The 24,821-nt window shown below is 45.3% G+C and overlaps 3 protein-coding genes across 13 annotated transcripts in view; all 3 read left to right on the top strand.

Annotated features, from left to right (window-relative positions):
* Positions 1 to 4,254: 4,254 nt before the first annotated feature.
* Positions 4,255 to 12,437, top strand: cdc25b (cell division cycle 25B). The gene is made up of 15 exons (XM_061844399.1): positions 4,255 to 4,876; positions 4,950 to 5,035; positions 5,114 to 5,165; positions 7,216 to 7,254; positions 7,386 to 7,419; positions 7,797 to 7,937; positions 8,015 to 8,134; positions 8,804 to 8,944; positions 9,020 to 9,097; positions 9,548 to 9,739; positions 9,813 to 9,917; positions 10,027 to 10,089; positions 10,642 to 10,740; positions 11,603 to 11,848; positions 11,908 to 12,437. The coding sequence occupies exons 1-15, from the start codon at positions 4,653 to 4,655 to the stop codon at positions 12,046 to 12,048; spliced, it is 1,761 nt and encodes a 586-aa protein (XP_061700383.1). The 5' UTR covers positions 4,255 to 4,652; the 3' UTR covers positions 12,049 to 12,437.
* Positions 12,438 to 15,948: 3,511 nt separating this feature from the next.
* Positions 15,949 to 19,693, top strand: ap5s1 (adaptor related protein complex 5 subunit sigma 1). Of its 3 annotated transcripts, none has more exons than XM_061843455.1 (3): positions 15,949 to 16,224; positions 17,363 to 17,710; positions 18,969 to 19,104. In XM_061843455.1, the coding sequence occupies exons 1-2, from the start codon at positions 16,031 to 16,033 to the stop codon at positions 17,694 to 17,696; spliced, it is 528 nt and encodes a 175-aa protein (XP_061699439.1). In that variant the 5' UTR covers positions 15,949 to 16,030; the 3' UTR covers positions 17,697 to 17,710; positions 18,969 to 19,104. The 3 variants fall into 3 exon arrangements, with proteins under 3 accessions (XP_061699439.1, XP_061699440.1, XP_061699438.1); XM_061843456.1 differs by having other exon boundaries at positions 15,950 to 16,224; positions 17,363 to 17,507; positions 18,969 to 19,693; XM_061843454.1 differs by having other exon boundaries at positions 15,950 to 16,224; positions 17,363 to 17,654; positions 18,969 to 19,690.
* A 26-nt stretch (positions 19,694 to 19,719) lies between these two features.
* The window catches only part of gfra4a (GDNF family receptor alpha 4a), a 91,159-nt gene continuing 86,057 nt past the window's right edge, over positions 19,720 to 24,821 (top strand). For 8 of the 9 annotated variants that reach the window (XM_061843452.1, XM_061843451.1, XM_061843443.1 and 5 more), the window contains exon 1: positions 19,720 to 20,106. The gene's annotated coding sequence lies outside the window, so the exon portion shown is untranslated. Of the gene's footprint in view, positions 20,107 to 22,829; positions 22,916 to 24,821 lie in introns of those variants that run through there. The other variant, XM_061843449.1, reaches the window with a different exon arrangement.

The following is a 24,821-nucleotide window of genomic DNA, read 5'->3' on the forward strand; positions in this document are numbered from 1 at the left end:
ATTCCTGTAGTCCAAAGTGGAAGCAAGCACTTCCACATGTGACCTACAGGTGGCATCGTATTGCAAGCAAAGACTGCTCCCTGTTTCTGTCACAAAACAGCAGCAAATACCGCCTACATTTTTGTAGTTCTTTCCTGGAGTGCCCAACTGCTACTGGAACACGTTAGCAAACCGAGCGGCCATTTTTGTAGTTGTTATTCCTGTAGTCCAAAGTGGAAGCAAGGACTTCCACAGGTGACCTACAGGCGGCATCGTATTGCAAGCAAAGGCTGCTCCCTGTTTCCGTCACAAAACAGCAGCAAGAAAAAACAGCTCCTAGATTTTTGTAGTTCTTTCCTGGAGTGCCGAACTGCTACCGTAGCACGTGAGCAAACCGAGCGGCCATTTTTGTAGTTCTTATTCCTGCGGTGTGTAGTCGAGGGTTGCACGCAATTCCGCAGTGATGTCAGCCAAGCCTTCAGCATTTTTGTAGATCCCGTGGTGGAAGGGAAGTCGACCCCGCGCCCAGTTAATCCTTGTGTGCGATCTGCTGGAGTCCCATTTGAAAACCGTTGACTTGAATATTTCAATTTGGAATCGCTGACCTCATCGGCGGGTGCAACATTCGACATCGGCGCACATTCCGGGGTCAGAAGTTTTGTTCACGCGCAGAATATCGCAGAAATAAGTTGACTCCATCATGCGCAAAAGATACGCCGAATTCCCGGAACTTTAGGTGGAACTGGTCCACGGTTTGTGTCGACCGCAGGGACTTCGCTGCAGGAAATATTGTCTGGATCTACAGGAGTTCCCTTGAAATTCATCGTCACCAAAACATGAGCATGAAACGGTTGATTTTCTCTTATGGCCACAAACTGAAATTCACGCCCACTCGTGGCCACCTCCAACCAATGAAAAATATCAAAATGACAATCCAATAATTTTGTACACATTCGTGTCTATGGAGGGGAAAAGATTTGATTTGGTTGTCATTTTGTCAATTGGACACTAAATTGGTGTGATTGGTTCTATGTCTCTATGCGGCCTGCGACTGGCTGGAAAGGATGTACCCCCCCCCCCCACCACCACCACCTCCCGGTCCAAGATAGCTCGGATAGGCTCCGGCAATCCTGCGACCCTTGTGAGGATACGCAGCTCAGAAAACGGACGCCTCGTAGCCTTTTCTCGAGCAAAACGTCGTCAGCCACGTCCGTTTGGCTTCTCGCCACGATTTTCTCTCTTTTTAAGTGTTGTCTTCGTGGCCTCCTCCCCCTTTTTTTGTCCTCGGTCTCTCGGCGCACCCCCGCTCCATCTGCCGTCCTCAAACATCTTCCTCGGCCTCCGCCAGGAGTGTGCGTCCCCTGGAGGCCCCCCGCACGTTCGGTGGTCGGAGCACAATAGCCTGCGTGCGCACCGGGGTGGGGGGCCCCGTGGGACTGACGGTCTCCACGCATGGAATGAAAGTGTGTGTTTGTGTTGTGTGTGCCAGCATTTACATTGCCACTATTTCAAACAGAGCCCACCACCGCCCCCCCACAACACACTTTAGCGCGTTTACGTCACCGGCGTCGTGCTGCAAAAGTCATTTTGGGACGCATTTGTTTCTGCACTTTGGTTTTGCGTTTCCTGGTGGCGTGTTCGGGGAAAAGGAGCTCGCAGACGGATAATATTTGATAGATTCTAATTAAGATTGTTGTTACTTTATTGAATTCCTGTTTTTCCACTCCTGATCAATAAAGGTTTGAATAAAATTTTCTTGACTACTTTAGCACAAAAGGGACATAGATAACGTTAATGCTATTAGCGACTAGCTCCACACATTTTTAGGCGCTCCGGTGTCAAAATACACTGTCGATAAGTCAATAATTATTTTGGTAAAGATGGAGTTCATTCATAAAAGGACATGTTAAAGTGTACAGGGCTGATTTTTGAAGAGAACTCCGTTGGCCGATAGCGAATGATCATGAATTGACCTTAAAGGTCTCACACTGTGATCATCGGCGCTTATTTTGTAGTTCGGGATTTACAAACGATGCTTGCAGGAAAACAATTGCTCCCAAAATAGGATCAATAGTAATTTTATACTCGTTTATTAACTCTCGGGCAGATTTGCGCCTTCCTTAGTGTAAATGTTGTCTGTCTTGAAATTCTTGCTGGCGTTGCCGTTGACCTTTTTTTTTTTTTTTTTACACTTATGCTAACTTTCTGTGTGGAGGCTACAGATTGTTTACCACTTTAATCAATAGCAGTGATCTAATTTTTTTTTTTAACCGTTTGAAATGAGCAATTAAACCGCTTCCATTTTGGGGTGCTCGCTCTTATTCATATGGGTTGGGGGGGGGGGCGTTCCAAAGGAAATTCGCATTCAGCAAATGCTCTGAAATGGATTGACGTTCTTGGATCTTGATTTTCTTGGGCAAAACAAAAACAAACAAACAAAAAAAAAAATACATAAACGCAAATGGAAAACGAATTGCAGGCTTGCAGGTTTCTGACCTGCAGACTTTCCCAGATGACTTTTCCTGATACCGTCATCTGTTTTCCCAGATAATCACTTTTTTTTCCCAGATAAGCTGTGTAAACAGACCCTATGCAGGTTGTTGTTGTTGTAGTCAAACCAGTGTGTGTGTGTGTGTGTGTGTTGTTTGCATTTGGAGAAAACTGAACTAAAATGGCAGCTAGCAAACCGTTGGCCTCACACTTCTGAGGATCCGGGTTCGATCCCGGCCCCGCATGTGTGGAGTTTGCATGTTCTCCCCAAGCCTGTACGGGTTTCCTCCGGTTTCCTCCCACATCCCAAAATCATGCAACATTAATTGGACACTCTAAATTGCCCCTAGGTGTGATTGTGAGTGCGGCTGTTTGTCTCCATGTGCCCCGCGATTGGCCGGCGACCAGTTCAGGCTGTGTCCCGCCGCCTTGCCCAATGACAGCTGGGATAGGGTCCAGCACTCCCCGTGACTCTAGTGAGGATAAGCGGCAAAGAAAATGGATGGATGGCTGAACTAAAATGTCGGCTGGACCAAAGGCAGCCTCATGTGATGAAATGTTATATTAGCATATGAAAATTCCAAACCTAATGAGCAATACTTTAATCAATTTAAGAATCATTGACGTTGTATTTTGACAACATGAAAAAGGATGACGACACCTGAGAAGAAACCGAGAAAACGTGTCAAACTTGACTCCCGCAATCCCTTTCTTCTACGCTTCTATTCTTCTACACTAGCTAGAGGCTACCAGGCCTCCATTTTGGATCCAAACGTGGAAGAGTTCCTCTTGCACGTCGCAGGCTTCATCCACAATGCGTGAATGCAGCGCGTGCAAATGAGCTTTCATGAAGTTCCCCCGAGACACGGACGAGGACCCTCTTGAAAGGCGGCCCAGGAGAGCGGCGCGCACCCCCGCTGAATAAAAGCGGCCCGACGCCTCCGCCTAGGCGCCACCCGAAAGATCGCGACGCTCTGATAAATGACATTTTTGCTATCGCCGCGGCCCTCCTTCGCTTTATCGGAGCAACTAAATCAACGTTTTGGTTCCAGCATAATCCGAAATCCAACAAACTTTGTAAAAATGGCAATCCTACATAGTTAACGTTGCCGATTACTCTTGTGACCTTTGTTTCTGTATGAAGTTGATTTTTGATGTTTGAAGTTGCCCTTCACTTCAGTACAGAGAGCATTTATATAACCTGGATATCAAACAATGTTCATGCTGCCGTCTTTTGTTCACATTTGATTAGATATTGTTATATACGTTGCTTTTGAATTTCTTATGGGTTTTTTTCAATCTCATATAGTCACAAAGGCATTGTATTCTAATTTGGCCTGTTCGATGATCTTTTCACGTGTCTCTTTGTGATGTAATCATGGTAAAATACTTTGTGTCGTAACATTAAAGTGCAAAGATACATTGTGTTTCCTTGAAATATAAGTGAATTACCTTGCTTTTGTCATTGTAATCACGGTCAAACAAATGGTCAAAAGTGTGCACAAATTGTGCCTCAACTCAAGCTCTCCTCTATGTTGTGTTCCTTTTGCTTATGTTATTGTCACTTTTTTGAGATTTGTACTCCACTTCCGCCAATGAAATTGTACATTGATTTAAAAAAAAAAACACGTTCACATATATTCTTTATATATGTTAGTTTTATATTTTTTCTTTGACTGACAGTAAAATGGCAACCAGATGGAAAACAAAAGATAGCAGCAGCAAAGAGGAAAAAAAAAGGGGGAAGTTGAAAAGTTTTTAAAGCCTTTCGTCATTGTGTCGTTCGCCGTTCTGATTGGTCACGAGGGCGTAACAACGACTGCGATTGGCTGAGGGATTGGCGCTCCGCATCGTGTATTTTGAACCTAAATAGGAACGCAGCGGCTCTCGTCGGGCCAGAGGGAGAAAGCGGAGGCTGTCAGTCGGGTGGGGGGCCGCCATGCCGCTTTAGCATCGTTTGCCTGGCCTTTATTCACACCCCCCCCCCCCACAATTAGCGTGAGTCGTCCGTTCGGAAATGTTAACCCGTCGCGGCAGGCTAAATGGTGTCGAGCTCGTGTCTTAGCTTGCAGCTCTTGCTAATTGGCGACAGCAAATTCCTGTGAAACAACAAAAACCGCGACCGAGCAAAAGCGGAGACGGAAATCTCGAGGAGGAGAAAAGACGACGACGACGACGACGACATGGATGAAGGTTCGGGCAGCGTCAGTCCCGTCGGCGTCGGCGTAGGCGTCGACGCGAGGAGCAGGCCCAGCGACGTCCCCGGCCTTTCCTCGTTGTTCCTGCCGGACGCGAGCCACCAGACGGCCCCGTCGTGCAGGACTCGCTTCTCGCCGGGCCCCTCCGCGATTCTCTCGCCCATCACCAATCTCGCCCTGGACATGAACAAATTTGTGCACCTCGGCAGGTATGTGCACTTTTGGAAATGTAGGACCGGCTGATTGTCGCGTGGCTGACTTGAGTTTGCTGCTGCTCCACAGCCAGTGCGACACACCGAAGAGGAGTCGCCATGCGCCCCCTTTGGAGAAGGTGCCCTCCTTCGGCTCGGATGTCTCCTCCGACGCTGGTGAGCTCCACTCAGAGTTGATTGTATCTCTCTTTTTTTTTGTTTTGTTTTAAATATGAAACTTGTGTGGTCCCGAAGGCCTCGGCATGGATTCCCCAAGTCCCGTCGACCCCCTGGAAGTGGAGGACGCGTACGTACAAAAACCGTCCGATCTGCTTTTTCGTGACCTTTCACCCCTCGGCAACCCTTTTAAAAACCTCAACAACCGAGGCCGCCGCTTTCTTTCTAATGTGTCAGATTGCATCTGCGTGCTTTCTTTCAAAGGTTACTTTTGGATCCCAAAAAGTTTACCTCCTTCCCCTTAGAATCACGGTCGGTCATTATTGTGCTTATGATGATGATGAATTTATGTGCTTTTTCAGCATGTGAGAAAATCAACCCATTTTTCATCTTTCCCTGTGAAAATGGGGCCACCCCCCCAGGCTGATACCAATTTGTAGTCATCAAAGACTGATTATTTTCATTTGCATCAACATAAAAAATGAAAATGGACAAATTGGGGGGGGGGATATTTGGAAAATTTTGATAATTGTGTTTAGAAAACTGCTTTTCAAATACTATCTTTTTTTTTTTTTTTTTTCTTCTTACAAAAGTGGCCCAGCAACTTTTTAAAAGTCCAATGAAAACTTAAAAGGTTTTCTACTGAAAATAGTTTTCCAAAATGTCAATATTCCGGAAATGCTAATCTTTCATTCGTCTTTGTTTTAAGTTCAAACAAAGACCAAAAAGTGAATGGGGTCCCCCAGGGTCAGCAGCCCCTCTGGAAAATATTAATTACCTGATATGTACTCTGTTGTAAAATGATTTCTAACTGGTAGTTGGATTAAACTATCCAAAAAAAAAAAAGAATATAAATCAAAATGCTGATGATTGGTCTTTCTGCCAACTTTCCTGATATTTCTGTCATAACAGGACCAAAAAAAAGTTGCATGGGGCCACACTTTTGGGCAAATTGGAGAAGTTGAATTTTAAGAGGCAAAAGCCGCCTGGCGCTGCGTTGCAAATCCATTTTTTTGCTTGTGCCATCTCGTGTGGGGAGGGCAGAGCGTCAAATGGCTAAAATGTGATCTTTGGGCCGGATTGTTCTGGAGAAAGTGTGTGTGTGTGTGTGTGTGTGTGTGTGTGTGTGTGTGTGAGAGCCCCCCCCCCCCCCAAAAAAAAAAAAAAAGCTAGAAAAATTGCTCACCAGGAACCCGGTGGACATGTTTGTTGGACCAGGACGTGCGGCAAAGGGCTCAAATGGGCCGCACCTGGGAGCGGGGGTCCCAGATGGGTTTTGACCGCTAAATTCCAAAACTCGCAGTGGACGAGGACTTCTTGAGGGCCCGCTGAAGTGCATTTGCCCATTTTGGGCAGCTGGCGCGTGCCCACTGCTGCCAGCTGCGCGTTTTTAGTTGCAAAAGGCTCTTTGAGCTCCCTTCCAGTTGTTGGGTCCAAGAGGGGAGTCGGACCGGGTTACATGATACCAACACCCCCCGTCCGGCCCTCTGCACGCTCTTGTGTGCTGCTATTTCAACAGGAGGTTTGAGAAACGGGGGCAGACGGCCTGCCCCCCACCCCGCCTGCAGCTCGTACGCCGAACGGGGGCACGCTCCCCCCGTCCCCGACGAACAAAAGGGGTCCCCGCTCGGCCGCCGGGTCAGGCATCTGGCGGGTTAGCCCGTGTTTGTTCGGCGGGCCCTCCCTCCTCCGGGCCCAGTTTAGCATACAGGTGCTGCACGGATTTCCTCCCCATCGCTAGCCCCCCCCCACTCCAACACCGGTGGGGTGTCTCGTCTCGTTCAATCGGTTGAATTTTTTTATTTTTCCTACAAGTGTCACCATTCTGGCCAAGCAATAAAATTCAGGAGTTTAGTTGGCCGAAAAAGTATATTAAAGTGTAAATGAAAATATGCAAATTAAAGTAGGAATACGTTGTACTTAAAAGTATACATAACTCAAATGTACTTGTAGACCTGACCAACTGACATGACGATGCGCAGCTTGAACATTTGCAGTTATTAAACACAAATATTTAAAAACAAGCAGTTTTTAAAGGTACTCAAATGTAAGGAATCGGGGGGGGGGGGACAATACCGGATTAAAAAAAAAAAAAAAAAAAAAAACCCACAAAACAATCACGTAAAGCAAGCCCACAAAAACCAGAAGCGCCTCAAACTGCTTGTTTGTGTCCTCTCCAGCTTCGAGAAGGCCATCTGGCAGTCCAGCAGAGTCAACGAGTAAGTCGCTCGCTCGCTCGCCATCTTGGGGCATCTCCCGTCGGCGCCGCCTTGTCACAGTCAAACCTGCTTGCGACTGCATTTTTTTTCCTTTTATTTTGTTAAAGTTTTTCTTCTACTTCCTCTCACAGGAAGATGCCCATCAGACGGAACAACTCTTTACCAGTGAGTGACAAAAATCTACTTTTGCGTGGCGGCCGCAGTTTGTGTTCAGTTTAAAAAAATAAAATTTTTTTTTTTTTTTTACGTTGAGTCGGCAAGCTACAAGCCCCGCCCGAGGCCAACAAAGTGCAAAACTTTGAGCAGAGCGTCGAACAAGCACTTGGCAAATTTCCTTTATTACTTTCATTTATTTGGCAACACTTTTACGCATCTCTGCCTTTGATTAAATCAGTTTTGGAAAAAAAAAAAAAAAGACTTGAAAGTAGGATATACTTTGTGACTTCCTTTGTGATGATCCCTTTGATTTACGGCTACCTGCAACATTTGACTCGACGGCCCGATTCTGATTGTGCGGCCGGCCGCCGTCTTGTCTTTTGCAGCTCCAGCTCCTGTGCTTCAGCCCGTCCCTGAAGGGATCCGAACCGGTCGCCAACCGCTACGGGATATTCGGCCAGCAGCCCGACCGCGTCGACGACCCCGCTTCGTCGTCCCAGTGGGAAAACAAGGAGAACCTCACCGAGGTGGGCCGTCGGGATCCATCTCGTCTCCGCGACGGCGGCACGCGGCGTCTTTTTGAAGTGACGTTTGTCGCCCGCAGGAGGGCTTCGAGTTCAAGAAGCCCATCAAACCGGCGTCCCGCACCCGAGTGCGCTCTTTCAACAACAGCCCCCCGAAGGATGCCTTCGCCCACCGCCCCAACTCGGCGCCGGCCCTCATGGTACTTACTTACGAATGCGTGAAAACGGCAACTTTTCCGAGTTGAGACGTTTGTCCGACCATTTCTGCGGCCGCCCGTTGAGACGGCAAAAATTCCGTCCCGTGGCCTTCCCGTTTAGGCGGCGCAGTCATTTTTTCTAGTTTCAGGTAGGGAGATTGACTTCCATTTCCTGTGGGGGGGGGGCAAGAAGCTACCGATGACGTAACTGCACTGCTTGTTGAGTCAGAAAGCGACTGACTGCACTTGTGGAAAGCTAATGAAGAAAGGAAACCACGTCCGACTCATTTTCTGCACCAAACTGCTGCTTAGTATTCCATAACAGCCCATTGAGGCAGAAAAGCCCCCCCCAATTCGACTATCCACGATAGCCTGATGAGGCTTCTTTTTTCCTGGGGGGCAAAGAGTTTACCTTCATCTTCAGGAAGCGAGCAGCGATTTATTTGCACGGCGGAATTTTGAGGCCAACTGCTTGCCTTCATTTTCTGGCAAACTCCGAAGAAAATGTTGAATCGCTGAATGTGGTTTAGGCAAGTGATTGTTTTCATATTTGATAGCAGCTCGGAAGGCAGGAAATGACTGATTTTCTATTTTCTGAAAGTTTTCGTGCACTTTTGTGGGCTTGCCGCTGTGGCCTTGTTGATTTTTGTGCTTTTTTTTTTTTTTTTGCAGCTGTCGTCGCCCCGCGCCGTGCAGCAGCTGCAGTTTAACGACAACAGCCCGTTGTTCCTGCGGCGCTCGTCCCTGACGTCGGCGCTGCACGACGATGACGACGACGACGGCTTCCTGGACGTGCTGGACGACAACATGGAGGTGAGGCGGAGGCGTGGCCCGTGAGGGCCCGTGAGGTCGCCGCTGACTTTTTTTTTTTTTTCCTTCTTCTTCCAGACCGCCAACGACATGCCGCAGGGGATGGCCGGCTTGCTCACAGCGCCCCTTGTGGCCGGCGGCTTCGGAGACGACTCGGTGAGTCTTGCAAGCGAACTTGGGCCTGAAGCAAATCTGCCATCTGCAAATGGGGAGAAATCCCGAATTTCTTTTCTGTGCACGCAAGTTTAGGCCGGGGGAGGAAGAACAAAAGTTGAATTTTGGAAAGCAAATAATGTAGGCAGGCAACTGTTTTTTGATGGCATCCCGTTAAGGTGGTAAATGGTTATTTTTTTTTTTTTGCCTGGCAAAAGAACTGTAGTTTTAATTTCACAAACAAGTTCAAACAAACTTTTCTCAGGCAGCAACGCATTCTTTTGCATTTTCCACGGCAGCCCGTCGAGGCAGGAAACAAGCGCCGGTATTTTTTTTGGTCTTGCTGTCTCGTTGGCGCCATTTTGTAGCTTGAAAGCTAATTTAGCTTCTGAAACGAGTGGCGCTTATGAAAACTGGGGGAACCCCCCCCCCCCCCCCCTTGTCGTCGTTCAGCCGGCGGCGCGCTGGCGGCCGCGCAGCCTTTTCCGCTCCCCGTCCATGCCCAGCCCCTCCGTGTCCCGCGGCTGCACCAAGCGTCCCGACTGCCCCGCAGACGACGGCGCGCCGGTGCGGGTCAAGCGGCGCCGTAGCCTGGCGGCCTCCGAAGGCGGCAAAGAGGAACAGGACGTCCGCTCGCCCCAGACGGTGGGTTTCGACGCCAGCGCCGTCTTCCTTTTGCCTGAACATAATCGCAAATTCCTTCTGCTGCCGTCTTCAGGCTGGCTTGCAGCTGCAAAGGTCCAAATCCTTCTGCCAGATGGAGATCGACAAAGTTCTGGACAGGAACGACTGCACCGCAGACCTGATTGGAGACTTTACTAAAGTGAGCCACGCTTGATGAGCCCAAAACTTTGCGTGTGCGGTGATGAATTTGCATTTGAGGCCGACTTTTCCTTCTTGCTGGAAATGTTTAATTTTTTATGTTATTTTAGGCTTACGCGCTGCCAACGGTGGACGGACAACATCAGGACCTCAAATACGTCACGGCGGAAACGGTGAGCTGTGCGCCTGCTGATTTCTCTGCGGGGGGCAAAAAAAAAAAAGGAAACTCACATCCCACAATTGGGAAAAACCAACTCACTACTTTCTATAGATTAATTTTTTTTTTTTTTTTTTTTTCCCCCCAGTATGGCGAATTCCGCTTAGTCGGATGACAATTTAGATGTGCCTGATTGAAAACAACGCGCGGCTCCATCATGTCGAGCGCAACTTTCATTATCTACGGCAGCGCACCACAACTTCTACTTTTTATTTGATTTTTCTTTTTTTTTGTGTGTATACAGCTAGCTAGCCCTGAATTTTCTTCAGCTAGCATGCGTGTTAGCATTTTACACGGCTACCTGCTCACTCAATTGGCTATTAAATAATTATAATTTGAAAAATAGATCACTTTTTTTTTTTTTATGGGGGGGGGGTGTTGGGGGCTGAATAAATGAAGAACTGAATTATTGTTGCCAGACACATAATTTTGCTCCAAAAAGAGAACCGCCGACCTAAATAAAATTCCGTCATTTAACCCGCGCGACGTTTTGTTGCAATTTGGGCAGCTGGTGGCGGCGCTGCAGGGCCACTTCAGCCAGGTGGTAGAGCGAGTCATCATGGTGGACTGCCGCTACCCGTACGAGTTCGACGGCGGCCACATCAAGGTGAGCGCCGGGGTCAAAGGTCCAAGTCTGATTTTCAAAGATGGACGCCTGCCTCAGCTCCTTTTCTGGATGAAATTTAGTTTGAAGCAGTTTTTCTTCCAATAGAGTAACTTCATACACGTGTAAAAATTCATTTTTTTCATCCTCCAAACATTAACTAGCATGCATGTTAATACAATAAATCACCGGTGTCAAACTCATGGCCCCGGGGGCCAGATCTGGCCCGCTGCATGATTTTATGTGTCAACTTCCATGATTGTTAAAATACTGTATGTCCCAAAATTTATTGAGATACGGCAAACATTAGTTGAAAAACACATTGCCCTTGATTTCATATTCCAAAAGTGGCGTAGTTCATAGATTTCATGTCTAAAATGTCATGAGGCGATGAATGATTTTTGTTGGTTTCACAATCATAACCGCCCTCTGAGGGAAATGGCGACTAGTGTGGCCCCTGACAAAAATGAGTTTGACATTAATATATAGTACAATAAATCACAGGTGTCAAACTCATGGCCCCGGGGGCCAGATGCGGCCCGCTGCAGGATTTTGTCGCCCGCGAAGGTAAATCGTGTGTCGAACTTCCATGCTTGTTGTTCAAATATGTGCCAAAATGTATTGATCGACTGCAAGCAGTAGTTTAAAAAGCCATTACCTTTGAATTTAGATTCCAAAAGTAGCGTAATTCATAGATTTGATGTGTAAATGTCAGAAGGCGATGAAAGATTTTCTCTGAGGGAAATCACGACTACATTGTGGCCCCCCCCCCCCCGACAAAAAATGAGTTTGACACCCCTGCAATAAATATATGCCGAAATGTGGTTTGCGATAAGGACGAAAGTCTGAAATCTGCTGCCGTCAGGGTGCCACGAATCTCTACCTGGAGGAGGAGGTCCAGGACTTCCTCCTGCGGACGCCGGTGGTGGCGTCGTGCCCGGACAAGCGGGTCATCGTGGTGTTCCACTGCGAGTTCTCGTCCGAGCGCGGCCCCCGCATGTGCCGCTACGTGCGCCAGCGCGACCGCACGCTGAACGACTACCCCAAGCTCCACTACCCGGAACTCTACGTGCTCAAGGGCGGCTACAAGGAGTTCTTCCCCCTCTTCCAGGTACGCGTGCCGCCATGGAAACGGGGCCGCCCGGATCCGATCCAACTTTTTCTTTTCAGATGCAGTGCGAGCCCGAGTCGTACCGGCCCATGATGGCCGAGGACTTCCGCGAGGACCTGCGGACGTGTCGCCTGAAAAGTCGCTCGTGGGCCGGCGAGCGCAGCAAGCGGGACATGTACAGCCGCCTCAAGAAGTTGTGAGCGCCCCCCGCTGGCCGGCGTCCGCGTTAACGTTTTATCAGTACTTCCGTGCGCACGAATCCAGTCGGGGACTTTTATTTTATTTTATTTGGTCCCTCCCTCGTGCCCACACTGCCTTTTTTAAAAATGTATCGCGTTCCCCGTTTTAAGCGCAACGTCATATGCTGTTTTTCTTTCATGTCTAATATTTTCCCGTGCCGAGTTCCACAAGCACCAAATCAAATTTGCAGCGAGATTGTCGTCATCCGGCAGGAACGCAAACGGGACCAAATTGGTGCGTGCGTGCGTGTATTTTGTTGGCAACTAAGTTTGTGTTTTTGTTGAGCGGTCCCAAATTTGGCGCATGACTCTCGGGAGTCCTGCCCAATAAAGATCAGCGTGTGTCTAAACTATTGCCTACGGTTCTGTTCCTCATTCTGATCCTGTTTGATTGCACAACACAAAAGTGGCTATTAGAAGTCTACACACCCCTGTTTAAAAATCGCAGAATTTTTTTTTCTTGATCATTTCTGAACCCTTCACCATTATGAATGTACCAGGCAATTCAAATATATTTACCATCATTACCAGCCTACAGAGCACACCTGGTTATAAGCCTCACTGAGTACATTTGTAAAGGAAATACCATTTGGTACGTACAAACGCCGCAAGTTCCCGGACAAGATTTTCAAAGACGGTACACAGAAAGTTTAGCGCTAGCGCCACCGTGCTAACGGGGCCAGTTAAAAAAGAAAAAGAAAACATACCGGTAAAAGTCACTGAGGCACGGCAGTACCACGCTAGCCCAGCGCTAGCGGGGCCAGACCGGTAAAAGTCACTTTCTCGGCACGTATGTTCCACCGGTCTCACTCTTTTTTTTTTTTTTTTTTTTTTTCCCGCTTGAGTGCCCCATTGCGGCCGTTAGCAAAACTGCACAAATTAGCTGCATCGCCACATAACCCTCAGGATTGAAAAGTCGTGACTTGTAGGCCCGAAATTACGGTAAGAGTAACTAGAAATGGCCAATGTGGTTGCGCTAATGTCCACATGCGCGTATCTTGCGCTATAAATTGAAAATTGTGTTAAATTGAACTTTAGCTGTTCTAGTAGGCTTTCCCTTACATTTTTGTAGCCAGCCACAAAGCATTTTCTTTGTTCTTTGTTGGAAACCCAAATTCGGAAGGACCCAACAGAATTTCCCAGGCTGTGGCAAGTCTTAAACGCATCAAATTCAAAATGTCTCCCAAGTTCCCATCCGGCCTCCGCTTATGTCGAGTGAACATTTGTTTTGGAATGTTAATGATTAACATCGCTCAACGACTAATATCAAGCAAAGTATTTTCCTGCCACATGTGCTCGCCTTCCGTTCTGTGACTCAAAGGCACCGTCGGCGAGTCGGCCGCTCGGGCGAGGCCGCGTGCGCACATTCCACTCTCGTGTCCTGACCCGAGTTGAGCGGGAAGTCACGTGTTGGCGACATGTGAGCCTCGGGGGGGCGTGGGAAGAGTGGCCGACGCCGTTGGCTCTTCTCACGTTGCGCGTGAGGCGGAGGCACGCGCACGCAACGCTTTTGAAATAAGCCATTCAAGAAAAAACATTTTTAAAAAAAAAAAGAAAAAAGAGGGAAAATCTGCCAGTGCAACCGAACAAGCAACAGTAACTATTTACAATTTTTGTTTTTCAAATAAATTGCAAATATTATCTAATGAAATGGTGTCACTTGTTGAGAAACTCAAGAGGTTGGGCATAATTATGCAAAATCAAACAAAAAAAAAAACAATTGTAATAGCTTATATTAATAATATCTTACTAATATCTATGTAAAATCTTAGAATGACATGTTTTAATACATTTCAAGTACATCTGATGATATTTGAATTATCTGCCTGTCTCCCAAAATTTCATGTGACACATCAGATCTTTAAATAAATGCTACTTAATGATTAAAAAAAAAACAATATGCATAATTAAAAATAAAAAATAAATGACTACATTTGATTTATCTTCCCATCTCCCAAAATTTGATGTGAATCATAAGATCTTTGAATAACTGCTATTTAATGACGTTTAAAAAAACAATATGCATGGTTAAAAATACAAAAATTAAAAATAAATGACTACATTTGATTTATTTAAACAATTTTCAGTAATTGTGTAGCCTCTCCAAGCATGATGGGGAACAAAATGGCATAAACTAAAAAAAAAAAAAAGGGGGGGGGGTGAAATTTAATAAAAAAAAAAACTACAACCTAGGATTATGCAAAATCTATGACATATATAAACAAAAAATAAATGGACTAATGCAAAATTAATCAGATATCATTGCAAAGAAGGCGACACGGTAGTTCAGCTGGAAAGTGTGGCCTCACAGTTCTGAGGTCCCGAGTTCGATCCCGGCCCCGCCTTGTGTGGAGTTTGCGTGTTCTCCCCGTGCCTGCGCGGCTTTTCTCCGGGTGGGCACTCCGGTTCCCTCCCACATCCCAAAAACATGCGACATTCATTGGACACTCAAACACGCCCGTAAGTTTGTCTCCATGTGGCCTGCGATTGGCTGGCGACCGGTTTAGGGTGTGCCCCGCCTCCTGCCCGTTGACAGCCGGGATGGGCTCCGGCACTCCCTGCGACCCTCGTGAGGATAAGCGGCAAAGAAATTGGATAAATGGAGCATTTAAAAGACAGGGATACACACAACAACAAAAAAAAAATCTAAATGAAATGAAAAATTAGTGATTGTAAAATATATAACTTTAGCAAAAATCAGACAGGTTAGAGTTATTGCTCATCACTGACCCAAATTCATCTTAATTCATACATTTTGGAAGGGCTGTGTTGCTCTATGTCACACAGCTTTTTGATGACATCACCGCTGATGTCATCTACAACTGGGCCGAGAGGCGCTCAAAAGAAACGAATAAAAACAAAATCAAGTTCTGTCAGAGGAAACACACAAATTGGACATTTCAAGACGAAGGTCCGGAGCTGAAGTCTTCAGTCTCGGATGAACGAACGGAGGTACCGTCCATTTTTTTTCCCTCCCGCCCGACCTCGGAACCGACGTCGCCGTTTATTTGCTGCTTTTTCTCGACGTCCGCAGAGGTCAACGGCGGATGATCCGAGGCCACCTCGACGAAGCCGGATCGCGCCTTTCTCGGGGCCTTCGCGCGCAAAAAAATGTTTAAAACGTCGCACAGGAAACAATTCGACCATCTGATCGCTTGCAAATTGTAATATTTGCGTGCGGGACAAAATAACGTCATGAAGATGAAGATTGTGCGTGAGACGCGTTTTCATACCAAGTGAAAGCGTACGGACAAGATGCTTGAACTCTTTCTTCCCTTTTATTTCATTCTCTTTATTGTGTTGTATCTGTTTTTCATATTTCACTATTATTGTTACTATTACGATGATGAATATTAATAAATGATGATTCAATTGGAATGAAATGTATGGCAAAGGCGTTTGATAATTGTAATTTGTTAATGTTTTATACTTTAAAATTCCAAATGTCCTCTTGACTAAAGTTCATCATTAAATATTGCAGATAAAATTGACATTTTCTGATGAGCAGCAAGAGCATTGCACTGGGAAAAGTACAAAATCTGATCGGATACGCCATTAAAATGTGGTGAACTCATATTTCGCCACTTGAAAATAATCAATCAAATGTTACGTAATCATACACATGCGATGCACGTTGGAACGAGGTGAATTCAAATGATTTGTTTTAGTGTAAGATTAATAGCACTGAAGCGACTGAAAAGGCGCTCGAATTCCGATGACAGGTATTTCTTTGATTCAACGTGTAATGCAACATTTCTGATGTCCGACAATCAAAATCGTCGACGTGATACGCGAGTGCCATCTGCTGGCTGTTGCGAGGTAAAGCGGCAGCCGACGTCCCGACCGGTCACGTGGTCGAGAAAGCCGGAAGCGAGTCGCCGTCCGTTTGCGTTTTTGTTCGCGGCGGCCGTCGTCGTCGTCGTCGTCGTCGTTCGTCGTCGCGATGGTGCTGGCGTTCGTCATCCACACCGTGTGCCCGATCGGCGCGCTCTCGTCCGGGGAGTGCAGGGTGCTGTACTCGCGCGTCTTCGGCGCGGACGAGGCGCTCTTCCGGGGCGAGCAGCAGCAGCAGCAGCAGCGGCTCGACGCCGGGGAGAGGCGACTGTTGGCGGCCGAGAAGATCGCTGTGGTGGCCCGGTACGTCAAAATTGCACCCGTCAAGTCATTCCACATATGGCCTTCATTTTTCACTTCGTATTTTCAGGCACGATATTATTCAGAATGATTTTCAACGTTTCCAAGCTACTTGTATTATATACATATATATATATATATATCATTTTGGATACATTTTCAAAAATAAATTCAATCAACATGAGTATCTATCTAACTATCTAATCTATTTTTAATGTAACATTTCTACGTGCAGATTAGTATTGCTATTTTTTGGTACTTGTAAAATATACATTTTTTTGGATACATTTTCAAAAATAAATTCAATCAACATGAGTATCTAGCTATCTATCTAATCTATTTTTAATGTAATATTTCTACGTGCAGATTAGTATTGCTATTGTTTGGTACTTGTAAAATATACATTTTTTTTGGATACATTTTCAAAAATAATTTCAATCAATATGAGTATCTATCTCTGTCCATCTCTCTATCTTTAATGTAATATTTCTACGTACAGATTAGTATTGCTATTGTTTGGTACTTGTATAATATATTTTTTGTATAAATTTTCAAAAATAAATTCAGTCAATATGAGTATCTAAGATGTAATATTTTTACCTACAGATTAGTATTGCTATCGTTTGGTATTTAAATATAATTACACAATTATGTAATTTATTGTCGTACCTTCATGTGCCCTTTTTGTGCAATGTTTTGAATCCCTGTTTTAGACATTATTTTCTTAATGATAGATGGTAATTTTTAAAATATTACTTTAGCCAGTATACAGTCCTATGAATAACTGCAATTACTTTTTGCAATATTATTGTAAATAATATAGTGTTAATTGACTATGTCTTATTTTGATTCTTTAAAATATATGTAAATATATATATATATATATCACATATTTATGTATTGTTAAATATATAAGGGATTTCCCCCCCACTCTTTTGTCTTGTTATTATTTTCCCTTCTCAGGCTCACAGCCACTGATGTCATATCTTTAGATTGGTCAAATATGCTGCAACGCACTGCCAATCCGTCAAATGATATTTCTGAATTTCATTTGGCTTCATTTTTTTTTTTTTTTTTTTTTTTTCCGAACCGGCAATTCGTGAACTCACGCAGGCAATTTTTGGCATTTTGTCGGTACCAGGCAGGTCCAAAGCGCCGTCTCGCTGCGCCGGGAAGCCTCGGGGCGGCCCCCGGGCGAGACGCCGCCCGGCGAGGAAGCCCTCGCCCTGCAGGAGGCCGACGGCGGGGTGCTGAGGCTGCGCGACGGGGACCCCTTCTGGCGGGAGGTCAGCGCCTTTTGGCTGGCCGTCAACTCGTTGGCCCTGGTCTTGCTGTGCGAGCCCCACGAGAACCCGATGTTGGCCGAGGCGACGCTGCGGAACTTGGCCGGGCGCTGCCTGGACCGCCTCCACATGTTGGCACCGGGCAGCGAGGTGACGAGGAAGCCCGAGGCCACACTCGGGGCGTCGTTTTGACGCCTGCTGTCGAGGTGGCGCTTATCGTCAGAGAAGTCGTCGCGTTTAACTCTAACTCTGTAGCCGTCAAACGGAATCAAACTCCCATCGACGCATAAGTACGTTTCTCAACGGGTCGGTGTGAAAGTTGATCTTCCGCGCCGGTTGGGCTGCCAAATTCAGATTTATTAACCTCTGTAATGAATAATACATCCCAGTAGATGGCGATGTTGTATCACTTTGCGGTAGGAGAGCGGTTCTCGAAGTCCCCATTTTCGATACAATTGGTTTTCGAACAAAAATCCCAAGATTTTTTTTCTGCGAAAATCGGTACTCGAACGCCCCCGTATTGCGCGCGGCCAGACCAGTTGACCCACCCACGACGTGTTTTGTTATTGTCAATCTGAACGCCCCCCCCCCAAAAAAAAAAAAAAAAAAAAAAAAAAAACCTGACGTGACGTAACCCGCGCGGCGGAACGAGCGCACTTTTGTTATTATGTATGACGCAGCCTCTGTACACAGACGTGTCCCGGTAGTGACGGTTGTTTTCCGTCTTAAGGAGGACGACTAACCCCCAATCATGGCTCCAAAGAAGCCAAGTTGCCTGTTTAAGGTTATTTTGCACTTTTGTTCATAAAAAAAAGTTTACAAGGCTGGGGGCCAAATCGCTACAGATACGCCAATGCACTCCCAGGCTAGCGTACTCTGCTACTAAAGCATACATTTTAAGCAAATTATTTTATCGTATAAAGTATTTAAACAATACATGTATTTCTACTATGAGGTTTATTATCAGGAAGAGCCGAAAACAGGCTTAAAGAAGCCAATTTTTTTTGTTACGCTTGGAACGCATTATTTCTTTTTCCATTCATCGTAATGGGAAACATCGATTCGGTTTTCGAACACATCACTCCTCGAACCGCTGTCTGGAACGGATTGTGGTCGAGAACCAAGGCATCGCTGGAGAAGGAAAAACTTTAGGCAGTTCATTTTGGTTTTAAGAACTGACACTAAGACTATGTTATGAACGTAGAAAGAATCCTGCGACCCTTGTGAGGATAAGCGGCACCGGTGCACTGAATGACAAACGTCACATAAAAAAAGCCCCCGACTTTCAACTCCAGCCACGGGCTGGAGCGGTGCATTTGGTTTTGTCGACTTTTGAGTCAGAAACTTGCCTTACGCGACGCAAGCTTATTTTTGTATTCGTTGTGCGAGTTTCTGTGGCGCGTTGCAATTTCGTTTTCTGTTGTACTTTGAATGCAACAAAACCAAAAAATATTTGTTTCCCAGGTGTTGCTGAAGGGCAGCCGCGTGGACGTTTTGCTGAGTCGTCTCCTTCCCCACGGCCAGCTCCTCTTCCTCAACCACCGCTTCGCTCAGAGTCTGGAGAAGGACGTGGCCGCCAACGTCAACAAGTGACCGCCGGCGGACCGTCACAATTCCGCTCGCGCCGGATAGCCGTTAGCCACGGCGGAGGCTAAACGCGCTCCCTGTGGATCGGCTGAGCAGGAGACTTTTGCGGGTACGCCAAAGGCCCAAAAGACCATCGTCGCGATCATCTCGTTTTCATGTTTGACGTAGCAACAAGATGACATTTGCTCACCCGAGTGTATTGCGATTGAATTATTTTTCCCTCGCAACAACTGCAGAATCGCTTCACATCTTTAGATGTTTACTTCAAAGATCTATGTGGCCGTCAAGGACACTTTATTTTTCATAAGACAACTGCGACATCGTTCCAAGTGTCCATAAATCCATCGATCCGGCTACGCCGGTGTTGCCTTCAGGGACAGTCTGAAATTGTTTGTGGCCCCAACAGAGACACACACAGAACAACTGTGAGATTGTTCATGTCTCGTTCAATACATGGAGCCATCCATCTTGGCTGATGTTGTCTTCACGGGGACTCAGACACCCCCCCCCCCCCCGTCCTCTTTCGCGAAAGCAGTGCAGGAAAAGGAACCATACGGATCAGTTCAGGGGTTGGCCACTTGAGGGCAGTATGTCGCCATCCATTCAGTCTGAGCTCCGGCAACTACAGCAAGAATAAAAATAAAATAACATCGATTACTAAAAAAAAAAAAAAAGACTTGCAGACATGGAAAACAAACAGCAGCGTGTTTTTTTTTTTTTTTTTTTTTTAGAGAACGCTTTTTGTAATTACGTCCAATTAATGGCGCGCGGCGCAGGAAATTGTTTGCTCGCCAGCAGCTGTTTGGATTAAACGGATGAGCGGGTGTCAAGTGGAGATTAAAATCACAACCGCCCGGAAAGGGGAACCGGCGGGCGACGGGGGGGGGGGGGGGGGGGATGGGGCGAGTGGTCGCCTCGTATTTAGGGGGGAGATCATGAAAATGGACGTCGTCAGTCACACTCAGAAGGTCATTAAAGAGAAAGAAGCTCAAGGCTCACCAAATGTGGAAACTCGGTGAGTAAAACGCTGGCAATCCGTCAACGCGAGCTTCGGACGGGCGAAAAACGACGTCCACAAATACAAAAAGTTGACCTGAAATAACAACCACAAGCTAAATTGTGGAGGGCTCAGTGCTAACGCAGCTAACTTTGGATTTTATTCGACAGAAAAACGGAATCATTGCTGTATGATTTGAATGGTGAATAAAATGTGGAAATTGCCGGTGAATGTGAAATAATGCTTGATTTGGGTCTTTTATCGGATTAAAATAAAGTTTGAAGGAGCTGAATAGTTGGACGTTAGCATGGCTAGCGCTGATGCTAATGCTAAATTTGATCCTAGCTGAACAGGTCGCCAAACTTTAAACTATCAGAGCTCATTTTTGGCAAAATGTTGGGTTTAAAATGCTAATTTTAAAGTTACGTCTGAAGCAAATCTTATCAGTGCTTAGTGCAAACGTTAACAGCACGTATCTTGCTTGAACTAATCATTTGTAGCTTACAAGCGATGCTCACGACTCTGAACCGTAATACATGCTAATGCTAATGCTAAGTGCTCCGCCCGCTTTTCCTGACGTCAATGGGCGCTCGCTGATCTGAGGTCTCTTCAGCTCCCCCAAACGCTTCAACCTTCCCCTTTAATGCTCATTTTCCCGTCTCCGTCCTGTCAGCCTGAAGCTGCGACCCCCCCCCCCCCCAAAAAATAAAAAAATCTTTGAATGTTGAGACTGCTCATTGAATAACGTTAAGGTCTTTTTCCCGACATAATATTTCTTCTTCTCCCGCCTCATTAGACGGCAATTGTAAAACGCGGCGGGGCTCGATGCTGCCGGAACGCCGACTGAATTTCAATGGGACGCTGGCAATTTTTTTTTTTTTTTTTTTTTGCAAGAGTTCCCAAAAATATAAATGGGATTTAAAAAAAAAAAAGTGCACTGCTGCAGATTAAAGTCGCTGTTAGTAATCGTAGTGAATGGCGCCATCATTCATCCATTCGTAATGACCCCCTCATGACCCAGGAAGTAATATTGCTCACCAAGTGCAAACACTACAACCGCTCTGTACTAGTGCTGTAAAACTAACTCTACACAGTGGCTTTCGCGCTAATGATAATTATAAGAGAATCGGCATGTATATGTTTTGCTGGATTGTCAGATCATGTACTGCACAAAACTGTAAACCGTTCTGCTAGCACTGATGCTAATGCTAACACACCAGGCTGCTCTGCCATTACAGACAGCCAATATTCTATCAATTTCATTCAATTGGTTTGTATTGTTTTAGCAGTTGGCTACACAAATTTGATCTTGATGAAAAGATCACATTGGCTCATCTTTTAAAATGTTTTAAATGTCATGCAAGTGCAAAAATAAATTCACTGCTGTTTGGAGTAAAACATGTGACGTAAAAAAGCTTGTATACAAGGTGATGAAGTGCAACCTTGGAGAGTGAAAATACATTACAAAATACAGCATGATCTCAACTGACAGGTGACACAACCTTAAAGGTTTTCGAGGTACGAGCTACCGCAAGGCCTGTCACCTTGAAAACAAATAGGAGTTTAGAAAATTAATATCAGTTTGTCAAAACTAAAAATATTATCCAAACTGCTTTTGTGGCGTATTTGACCAGGTACCAAATATCTTATTTTAATGCTAACACAATGCAAAAGACCATAGACTGGCTAACAAAAATAGCATGATCTAAACCACCAAGCGATGGCTATTTGGACATAAATGTTGAAGCAACACATGTAGACGGACAATATATCAATACTCAAAAGCGTGCATCCTTTATCCCCTTTGGGGAAAATGACTACTGCAGGTTACTGAGCAGGTGCGACTCTTGTCTTGAGTATTCCAGTCCACGGCTGAATGTGTCCGGCTCATAATCTCCACAAGTCTCCAATAAGAGCAGAAAATGCAAACACGGGACGGCTTCTTAATTAACTGATGTTGTCTTCTCTCCAAAACGTTGAGCGGTGTGATGGACGAGCTATTACATGATTAGCATGCTTCATTAAAAAGCGCCTCAGTGGAGCGTGAGCAATTTGTTTGGCGTGTGAAAGGGGGAAATCGTCAAGCACAAACTGTTGCCTTCTTTACGTGCTATTTCATTCAGGATGTGTTCATGAAGTACATTTTGAGCATTATTTTAGCCTTGCGTGTTCTGCACATATTGAGGATTGGAAGTGAAGCATACGGTATTATACCTTACCAAAGCGTGTAGTACCGTATCATCCCAGCGGGTACCATACAGCTCTGTGAAAATAACTCGCAAGTCAAACGGAGGCGTTGTGCCGCTTAGTGGACTTCTGTCGTCTTCCTTCCCAAACTTTGAACGCTATTTACACGATTAGCATGCTTCGCTACCAACGGAACTAGTGAAGCGAGAAAAGCATTTGTTTGTTATGCGAAAGCAAAAAAAAAAAAAAAAAGTTTCCGCCGATCTTTCGCTCAATTTGCGAAGGTCACGTGGCGCTTTTAACGGCACGCCACGCCACGCCGCACTTGGCTCTCCCCGCCGGTGGTGCCAAAGTGCCTCATTACGACGGCTGAAATGAAATGGCCGCCATGTTTTATTCATTTGCGGGCCCGATTTCCCCGACCGGCCGGGACGAGCGGCGCCGATGCGGGCGGGGGGCCCGCGGGCCGGACATAAATGACTGTAAACAAAGCTTCCTCGCTATTAGCGTCCCGCCACGCGCCGATTTAACAATTAGTTATTCCCTTTTCAAGATGCCGCCAGCGCAAATCCCCCGAATGGATTCTGGTCCAGTTGGTCTGCGCTGCCCAACTTGCGAGGACGCAATTTAAATAATAAACGTGAGTGGCCTCGGAGTCAATCTACATACGCAGAGTACAAAAGATGAAACATTTATGTTGCGCTATCTTCTTTTTTTTTTTTATACATCTGCCAAGGACGTTTTTCATCTGCGTGAGTTTCTGCGTATAGCGATGTTTACATTTTTGTCAGTTTGTCTTTCATTAAAAAGAATTACGTAAAGTGTTAATACAAAATATGTAAAAGTTTTTTTTCCCCTCTTCAAAATGCTTTCGCTTCTGGAATTTTTTTTTTTTTTTAGAAAAGTGCAATATAAAATCAATAATAGAAAAATGTAAGAATATTTTTTTTTACTCAGTTTTATTTTAAAATATTTTATATTGTATTGTTTTCATGAATTTTTGATGACAGGCAATTTGAAAATACTGTACTGTAAATATTTACAATGATTAAAATCCTAAATAGAAATAATACATGAATGCAAACATTTTTTTATGATTAACATTTTTTTTATTCCTGCTGTCAAAAAATAGAAATTCATGTAACCATTTTAAGATTTAAGTTTTTGTATACTACTACTAATGAAATTTAAAAAAACAATTTTTAGAATATCTATATATTTTATTGGTATTGGCTGTTAATGCTAATGTTGGAGATCCAAACGTAAATAATCATTTCATTAATAAAGTAATTTTAAAAAAATGACATTGTTATACTAGCCAATGCAAATACAAATTCAACTTTTGACAATACTTCCTCGATCACTCGGACAATAATGACAATTTTTTAATGTTACCCCTTAAATACCAAATCCTGTTCTGTCATTTTTTTTTTTTTTAAATGGCTTCGAGAAGCTGTGGGGATTCCCCCGAGATGAGCGGGCCGACGCCAGGAAAGTTCCGGCTGCCGTGCTCAAGCGACGGAAGGAAATGGATATTTTATGAACAGCGGCAGAGACTAACAACCACTTTGACACCGCAAGGCACTTGCGCATAAATCAAAATATGAGCCCCCACCGCCCCTCCATCCCCCATCGTGGCCCCCTCGTGAACTTCAAAACCGAACCATTTTCCCGTGTTTCTTATTGGGCGTGAACGCTATCGATTCCCGACGCTGTCACTTGACCCGCCCCCCTTGCCGCAATTAGCCGACCACTGAGGGTAAATCTCAATCAATTTAAATTCAACCCGCTCTTCTCCCCCAGGGCCTCGTGGACAACATCGGGGGTTAATTAGCCCTCGCTGCTATTGATCGCTGTTGCTAGCCTGCTAATTAGAATGAGTGATCCACGGCGGCGGAGTGCGGTTGTCCAACGTGCCTTGGTCACTCGGGGGTGGAAACTTCGTGTCGTTCAATCGCAAGGGGCACATTAGCATTAGCATTAGCATCGGCAGCTAACATGCTGAAGTGAGCTGTTATTGGATCCAACCACCCTCCAAAACTTGGAGGGAGCCCGCGTTCAAACGGTTAGCGCGTCCGCCTCACCTTTCTGAACTTACACGTCCAATGCACGTCCTTTGTAACGGGAAAAACTTTCAATTTTGAAAATTTTTTTTTTTTTTTTTTTAATGGCTGAAAAGCCGTTCAATGAGATGCTTAACATTTATTTTTCATTTTTTCCATTTATAATGGGAATCGTTTAGCAAAATAGTTTAAGAATGATTTCGAAATGTCGTAAGGTACGACAGTCATAAAACATTTGCGTCATTAGGTGACGCACCACTGCTTGACGGCGGATGTACTCGGTGTACGCTGCTGCCCTCTAGTGGTATGTGAAAGAATCACTGAATTTAATGTTCAAACTGCATAAATGTTACAGAGCCTTAAACTTTTTTTTTTTTTTTTTTTTTTCCCAAAATGATGTATCCAGTAGAGTACATTTCAGTACAATTTGATTTGATAATGTAATATTTTAGAACTGTATGATTGTAGTTCATTTAGGGGCAC

This window comes from Syngnathoides biaculeatus, chromosome 15 (genome assembly GCF_019802595.1).
Source record: "Syngnathoides biaculeatus isolate LvHL_M chromosome 15, ASM1980259v1, whole genome shotgun sequence".
Classification (NCBI taxonomy): domain Eukaryota; kingdom Metazoa; phylum Chordata; class Actinopteri; order Syngnathiformes; family Syngnathidae; genus Syngnathoides; species Syngnathoides biaculeatus.

Coding starts and splice junctions, on each gene's coding strand:
- ap5s1 (XM_061843454.1), top strand. CDS start 16,031: ATGGTGCTGGCGTTCGTCATCCACACCGTGTGCCCGATCGGCGCGCTC. Junction 16,225..17,362: donor AAGATCGCTGTGGTGGCCCG/GTACGTCAAAAT, acceptor TGTCGGTACCAG/GCAGGTCCAAAGCGCCGTCT. Junction 17,655..18,968: donor TGTTGGCACCGGGCAGCGAG/GTGACGAGGAAG, acceptor TTTGTTTCCCAG/GTGTTGCTGAAGGGCAGCCG.
- cdc25b (XM_061844399.1), top strand. CDS start 4,653: ATGGATGAAGGTTCGGGCAGCGTCAGTCCCGTCGGCGTCGGCGTAGGC. Junction 5,166..7,215: donor CCCCTGGAAGTGGAGGACGC/GTACGTACAAAA, acceptor TGTCCTCTCCAG/CTTCGAGAAGGCCATCTGGC. Junction 7,255..7,385: donor CAGTCCAGCAGAGTCAACGA/GTAAGTCGCTCG, acceptor TTCCTCTCACAG/GAAGATGCCCATCAGACGGA.